This window comes from Belonocnema kinseyi, chromosome 4 (assembly GCF_010883055.1).
Source record: "Belonocnema kinseyi isolate 2016_QV_RU_SX_M_011 chromosome 4, B_treatae_v1, whole genome shotgun sequence".
Classification (NCBI taxonomy): Eukaryota; Metazoa; Arthropoda; class Insecta; order Hymenoptera; family Cynipidae; genus Belonocnema; species Belonocnema kinseyi.
In genome coordinates this window covers 147,115,031-147,123,099 of record NC_046660.1, presented here as the reverse complement: position 1 = coordinate 147,123,099, position 8,069 = coordinate 147,115,031, and the positions used below count along the sequence as shown (strand labels likewise).

Genomic DNA, 8,069 nt, shown 5'->3' with positions numbered 1-8,069 from the left:
TAATGGCACTTGCTATGCTTACGCCTATAATACCACTGAAAAGGAAATTGAGATGTTTCTACCACCACAAGAGATCATTAGTTTGAGTACTGCGAGTTTCCGGGGAACGAAGCATCCAATTTAGATGCTGAGAATTTCTCAGGTGATGAAGTTCTAGGGCCAGAAAAGTCCTGCAGTGTACGTGTAGCTGAAGTCCTGCACATCGCTCATCTTAATGATGAGGAGAGAGAACTTGTGAAAGGCTGGGTAAGTGACTTCCCGGATATCTTCCATATTCCCGGAGAGACTCTAAATATCACGAACAAGATCCAATATTGAATTCCGGCGGTAGATGATGCAATGATATCAAGGAAGCCATATCGTCATCCACAAGATGCGCTCGAGCAAATTGATGTTCAAATTGAAAAGCAACTGAAAGGCGGTGTCATCCGGCATTCTCAATCACCCTATAATGCGCCACTGATGACAACTCCCAAGAAAATAGATAACAGAGTCGTGAACAAAAAGGTAATGGGTGACGCTTACCGTTGACCTAATATTACCGAAATACTAGACCAACTAGGGCGAGCACACTACTTTACAGTGTTTTATCTGGTGAGTGAATATCATCAAATCGAAACTCGCCCAGACGATAGGGCTAGAACTGCGTTCTCTACCCGAAGAGGATATTTCGAATACTCACGAATGCCCATGGGTATAAAAAACGCTCCTGCATCCTTCCAGCGCCATATGGACAATGTACAGAAGAGGATGCTCGTTTTGGAAGCTTTTGTGTACCTGGATGATATTGTAATCTATTCGGAAACTCTAGAGGAAGACGACAAAGAGGTTCCGAGGCTTTTCAAACGACTAAGAGAAGCAAATCTCAAATTGCAACCAGACAAATGCGATTTCCTTCACACTGAAATCGTATATTTGGGATCCAGAACACCTAAGGCGATCAGGCAATTCCTAGGACTATCGGGATATTGGCGGAGATTTATTGAAGACTACGCCAAATTAGCAAAACCTTTGGCAGAATTACTAAATAAAGATGCTAAATTCACATGGGGATCCGAAAGACGAAGCTTCCGCAAGCTACGCACTTAGCTATGTCGCGAACCCATTCTACAGTACCCTGATTTTAACAAAACATTTAAACTAACCACTGACGCTTCCGAATATGCAGTAGGAGCAGTATTGACCCAAGAAAAAGATTCCATGGATATGCCTATCCCATATTACTCAAAAATAATGGGCCACACTGAGCAGCGTTACTTCAAGTCTGAAAAAGAGTGTCTGGCCGTGTTATATGGTGTAACGAATTTCCGTCCATATTTATATGGACGCAAGTTCATTTTAGCATGCGACCATAAACTCATCCATTGAACGACATAAATTGATAACCCAGACCCAAGACTGCTTTGTTGGCGCCAAAAACTCCAGGACTACCAATATACCTTCGAGTACAAGAAGGGAAAGTTACGCAGGGGTTATAGGCCTTATCTGGAAACCCTATCGGACTTGACAAAGGAGAAGTGTCAACGGAGACTGATAACTTCACCGATTCTGATGATTCCATCTTCTTGTCACTCAACCCAATAGGGTCGATAGAGAAGGTGGAGCCAGAATCACGTTAAACGACGTGACCACTTACAGAGCCTTGCCTTTTAAGCAATTCTCGACTAAAGGCAGCGATAATAAAGGTAAGAATCCCGAAACGGTTGTCAGAGAGCCAGAGGAATCGAGCTATACTCAAACTGGACGTCAGCATCCGTTACAGCATCCAAAGCCACAGGTGATGTTGCGAAACCGACAGTGTCAAGCTCCAGGAAGACACAATCCATTCTGAAACCAACCTCCGCGTATCCTAAGATATACCCCCGAATCTTCACCAGGCGATAATGCGTCTTGCGAAAGTGAAGGTAGCACGAAATCAGACCCCCCGGTGTACCCAAGAAAACATAGTCTTCTCCTTTATCCTGACTTTAATCCACCCATGCCTGAGGATGATCAACCACCTCAAAGTGCACCCGCAACTGCACTCAATCCATGCTTTCCAAGTCTATGTGATAAGACCACCGATGTATATGTAGACGGTGCGTGCATTTACAACAAAGCAGGAGAACGAGAAGGTGGGATAGGTGTGTGGTTCGGCTACGATCATCCATGGAACGTATCTCAACCCGCTACAGGGAGACAAATGAACAACGCCGCAGAAATCCAAGCCGCCACAATAGCTGCAAGAAAAGCAAGCGAAAATGGTATCAGCAAACTACGAATAAACACGGACTCAAAGTTCCTCATCGACAGTTGTGATAAATGGATCCCATACTGGAAAGCCAACGGATGGAAAACAAATAATGGTAAGCCTGTCGTTAATCAAACAGAGTTCGAAGAACTGAGAAAGGCACTAGAGGGCCTTGATGTGACCTGGAACCACGTCCCCGGTCACCAAGGGATCGAAAGCAATGAAATGGCTGATTACCTAGCGCAAATGGGAATCAACAGGAGCAATGCTGCCCAAGACTCAGAGAGAATACCACTCAAAGCTATACAAGAAAGAGCGGAGATTCAACGATCTGTCAATAAGTTCGACCGATCATTAGAGGATCATCAGTCCTATTTCTGGGGAAAGGAAGAACTCGACGAAGTCCACCAAGATGAAACATTTCAAACAGAACGCACCGCGTTAACGGAAGGAGAAAATGAACAAGAGTTACTAAATGCTTTGAAGAACATGGATCTATGCACTGACATTGACGATCCTCCTTCCGCTAGAGCAAACGCATTTCTAGAGTCTTTTCGTGGACACCTTGAAGTGAAGGACGATTCAAAGCCAAAGGATCATATTGCGCTAGGCGCAGAAATACTACCCGGAACAAAAAATTCCGGGGCGGACAAAAGGAGCACGATCCGGTTTAAAAACTCGCCCGAGATCATAGAGTCTCCCATTATGGATACCCAACCATCAATGAGGTCATGATTCCAGACACCAGCCGTTTCGACCATACCCACTGCCAGTTCAACTCCGGTAGCCGACAGTAATAAAACGGAAGGTCACCAACAAAAAGGGGTACCTGCCAGTAAGAAATCAATGATGCCACCGCGGCAGCTAAATCCATCCACACCTTCCTCAGAAGGGCAAAACAATTTTTTATGTTAAGGGTTGAAGTCCAAAGATAGTAGACGGTATTTTCGGAAAGCCTAAAAATCAAAAACTCTATTCCTATTGTAAAACTCTGAAAACAGTTATTTTTTGACAAATTCGTATGTCCGTGGTAGAGAGGGGTTGAATTTCGAAGTTAGGGGCTGAAACCCTAAAACCGTATCGAGTATCTTCGAAGAGCCCAAAAATCAAAGACTGTATTTCCATTGAAAAATTCTAGAAAAATTTATTAGCAGACAAAGTTGTATTTACGTGGAAGAGAGGGGTTAATTTTGACGTGAAGGGTTGAAGCCTCTCACATACCGCAGAGGCACCTACGCGCACTTTATTTCAGAACACTGTAAAACGGCGAATCCTATTTTCAAACTTCTATTAGCAACGGAACGCGTTTACCCTCAAGACTTGTGGGAGAATAGACCTCGGAAAGGACAAGTCCTGATTACACCTGTTGGCAAAAACAAGGTGCACTCCATTGTAATAAAAAGAAATCACTTTGACGAAACTGACTGGAAGGATGTGATTTCGGGATTAGAATCTCTTAAAATAGCTTTAGATCGAGACAATAAAAATTTATTAAAAAAGATAAATAAAATAAAAATTTTTGGGCTTCTTTACTTTTTTCAAAAAATGAATTTTCTTATGGAGGTGCCAGCTTACATTAACCCAGCACCTCCACTTCTTTAAATCACTAAATAATAAAAATTTAAACACACCAGAATTTTGGGCTTTTTTGGGCTCTTAGAATCCGCAAAAAATTTTTCCCCAAACCAACCCTTAACTTCCAAAATCAACCCCCTTAAAAACATTGAAAATTTTCAGTTATTTATTAACGGGATATTTTTGGGCTTTTTTGGTCTCCCAGAAAATACCCACTTCGATTTTTGGGCTCCAACCCTTACAGTAAAAAATTAATGCCATTGTAACACGCAGATATGAAATTGTCAAAAAATAACTTTTATTACACTTTAGAACTTGAATAAAGTCTCTGATTTTTCGGCTTCTCGAAAATACACGCTACGATTTTTGAGCTTCAACCCTTAACGTCAAAAATCCACCCACGTAGATACCACTTTGTCAAAAAATGAATTTTTATAGATTTTTTCAATGGAAATAAAGTCTTTGATTTTTGTGATCCTCGAAAATAATCGCTACGTTTTTTGGGCTTCAACCTTTAACGACAAAAATCAACCCCTCTCTACCACGTAAATACAACTTTGTCTGCAAATAAATTTTTGTAGAATTTTTTAATGGAAATAGAGTCTCTGACTTTTGGGCTCCACGGAAATACCCGCTACGATTTTGGGCTTCAACCCTTTAAGTCAAAAATCAACCCACGTAGATACTACTTTGTCAAAAAATCAATTTTTCTAGAATCTGTGAATGGTAATAGAGTCTCTGATTTTTGGGCTCCTCGAAAATTTTTGAATTTTTCATAGCTCAGAATCTTGGGCTATGTTTGGGATTCTTTTGGGCTGCAATAAAAATTTTTTGGCTCCTTTACTTTTTTCAAAAAATAAATTTTCTTGTGGAGGTGCCTACTTACATTAACCCAGCACCTCCACTTCTTTAAATCACTAAATAATAAAAATTCAATTACACTAGAATTTTGGGCTTTTTTGGGCTCTTAAAATCCACAAAAAAATTTTCGCCAAACCAACCCTTAACTTCCAAAATCAACCCCCTTAAAAAAATTGAAAATTTTCAGTTATTTATTACCGGGATATTTTTGGGCTTTTTTTGGTCTCCCAGAAAATACCCACTTCGATTTTTGGGCTCCTAGAAAATACACGCTACGATTTTTGGAATTTAACCCTTAACGTCAAAAATCAACCCCTCTCTACTACCTAAATACAAATTTGTCTGCAAATAAATTTTTCTAGAATTTTTCAATGGAAATACAGTCTCTGATTTTTGGGCTCCTCGAAAATACACGCTACGATTTTTGGGCTTCAACCCTTAAGTCAAAAATCAACCCACATTGATACTACTTTGTCGAAAAATCAATTTTTCGACAATTTTTAAATGAAAATAGAGTCTCTGATTTTTGGGCTTTTCGAAAATACCCCATACGATTTTTATCTTCCGCCCTAAACGTCAAAAATGAACCTCTCTCTACCACGTAAATACAACTTAGTCTGCATAAAAATTTTTGTATGATTTTTTAATGGAAATAGAGTCTGATTTTTGGGCTCCTCGAAAATATCCGATATGATTTTTGTGCTTCAACCATCCACGTCAAAATTAACCCCTCTCTTCCACGTAAATACAACTTTGTCTGCAAATAAATTTTTCTAGAATTTTTCAATGGAAATACAGTCTCTGAGTTTTAGGCTCTCCGAAGATACTCGATATGATTTTAGGGCTTTAGCCCCTAACTTCGAAATTCAACCCCTCTCTACCACATAGATACAACTTGGTAAAAACATAAATTTCTTGAATTTTTCAATAGAAATAGAGTCTCTGATTTTGGTCTCCTCAAGAATACCCGCTACAATTTTCGGGCTTCAACCCTTAACGTCGAAAATCAACCCCTCTCTACCACGGACATACGAATTTGTCAAAAAAAACTGTTTTCAGAGTTTTACAATAGGAATAGAGTTTTTGATATTTAGGCTTTCCGAAAATACCGTCTACTATCTTTGGATTTCAACCCTTAACAAAAAAATTAACCCCTTTCTATGACGTACATACGACTTTGTCAACAAATAATTTCTGTTTGAATTTTACAATGTCAATAGAGTCTTTGATTTTTTGGCTCCCCGAAAATACACACTACGATTTTTGGGATGCAACCTTTAGCGTCAAGAATGAACCCCTCTCTGCCACGTAGATACACTGTAAAAAAAATTTTGTGTAAAATTAAAAAGTTTCGGAAAATTAAATATTGTATCATTTTAAATATCACACGCTCCACTGTGTGATTTTACAAATATATGTGAAATTACATCCTCTAGTAATGTAAATAAAAGGACCCTCGAACAGCAGTGTAATATTACACACTCGATGGGAATAAACTCAAAACGTATATTTCATATTTTTTTACGGAATATTTAAACATCAAAAAAATATCCATAGTATCTTATATGTTTTAGGTAAGTGGTAACGTGTCTGGCTTGTGTTTCTTCAATCTCCATAAAATTGTACGAAGTTTGAGCTTTCGAGTATTTTCCAGAAGCCCAAAAATCAGAGACTGTATTTCAATTGAAAAATTCTAGAAAATTTATTTGCAGCCAAAGTTGTATTTACGTGGAAGAGAGGGGTTGATTTTTGACATTAAGGGTTGCAGCCCAAAAATCATATCGAGTATTTTTGAGGAGCCCAAAAATCAGAGACTGTATTTCCATTAAAAAATTCTAGAAAAATTTATTTGCAAAGTTTTATTTACGTGGAAAACAGGGGTTGATTTTTGACGTTAAGGGTTGAAGTCCTAAAATCATATCGGATATTTTCGAGGAGCCCAAAAATCAGAGACTCTATTTCCATTAAAAAATACTACAAAAATTTATTTGCAGACAAAGTTGAATTTACGTGGTAGAGAGGGGTTGATTTTTGACGTTAAGGGTTGAAGCCCAAAAAACGTAGCGGTTATTTTTGAGGAACCCAAAAATCAGAGACTTTATTTCCATTGAAAAAATCTAGAAAAATTCATTTTTTGACCAAGTAGTATCTACGTGGGTTGATTTTTGTCGTTAAGGGTTGAAGTCCAAAAATCGTAGCGTGTATTTTCGAGGAGCCCAAAAATCAGAGACTTTATTCAAGCTCTAAAATGTAATAAAAGTTATTTTTTGACAATTTCATATCTGCGTGTTTCAATGGGGTTAATTTTTTACTTTAAGAGCTGGAGCCCAAAAATCGAAGTGGGTATATTCTGGGACCCCAAAAAAAGCCCAAAAATATCCCGTTAATAAATAACTGAAAATTTTCCATTTTTTTAAGGGGGTTGATTTTGGAAGTTAAGGGTTGATTTGGGGAAAATTTGTTTGCGGATTTCAAGAGCCCAAAAAAAGCCCAAAATTCTGGTGTAATTGAATTTTTATTAATTAGTGATTTAAATAAGTGGAGGTGCTGGGTTAATGTAAGCTGGCACCTCCATAAGAAAATTAATTTTTTTAAAAAAGTAAAGGAGCCCAAACATTTTTATTGCAGCCCAAAAAAGCCCAAAATTCTGAGCTATGAAAAATTCGAAAATTCGATTGTGGAGGTGCTATCTTAACGGACCTCAACAAAAGACGTGTCGAATGGCCAATTCGGGAGATCTGCTGGGTACTTTACCTCAAAACAAAATGGCCGAACTACTGATGGACATATTTCGGGGTGGTAATGTTACCATTACCCTATGTTACGGCAAGCTGAAAATCCCACCTGAGACACTAAGACTCGCAATAACAGGCACATAATGACCATGCAAGATAACTTCAGCAAACTTTGCACTAACGGTCCTCTGGAACGTATTCATGTCGCACTCATACGGGAAGATGGTGCGCATGCCCAGCTCCTTCCCATCCAAAGATAGGCTAAAAACCTACGGATCTTACATCCGTGATTTGATAGTTAGGCTAAGCGAAATACAGAAAATTGCAGCGGCAAACATAAAAAAAGCTAAGGAAACGTCGAAGGTAAGTTATGACGAAAAGGTAAGGTCACTGAATGCAAAGGTTGGTGCTAAATTGACTATCTTCATGGATTAACGAAGAATAAATTTGACAAGCGTGCAATTAGAACTTATACGATCGTGGGTTTCACTGAAAAGCACAATGTAATTCTGGTAGCCGACGATGGTACAAGATTCACAAAGCATGCCGATAAGCTCTTGGTGACCTACTGTTAGGAATAATATTAGATGCTTACCATTACCACATAATTACAAATATGATTCAGAGACTAAGCGCGGAAGCCATGTACCGTCATATCTTATCACTAA

At 38.8% G+C, this 8,069-nt stretch overlaps 1 protein-coding gene across 1 annotated transcript; it reads left to right on the top strand.

Moving 5' to 3' along the window:
• Positions 1-1,978: 1,978 nt before the first annotated feature.
• On the top strand, positions 1,979-2,965 carry LOC117171155 (ribonuclease H1-like). Its single transcript, XM_033358212.1, has one exon. It carries the CDS (start codon positions 1,979-1,981, stop codon positions 2,963-2,965), a length of 987 nt encoding a protein of 328 aa, XP_033214103.1.
• The last annotated feature ends 5,104 nt before the right edge of the window (positions 2,966-8,069 follow it).

Coding starts and splice junctions, on each gene's coding strand:
- LOC117171155 (XM_033358212.1), top strand. CDS start 1,979: ATGCCTGAGGATGATCAACCACCTCAAAGTGCACCCGCAACTGCACTC.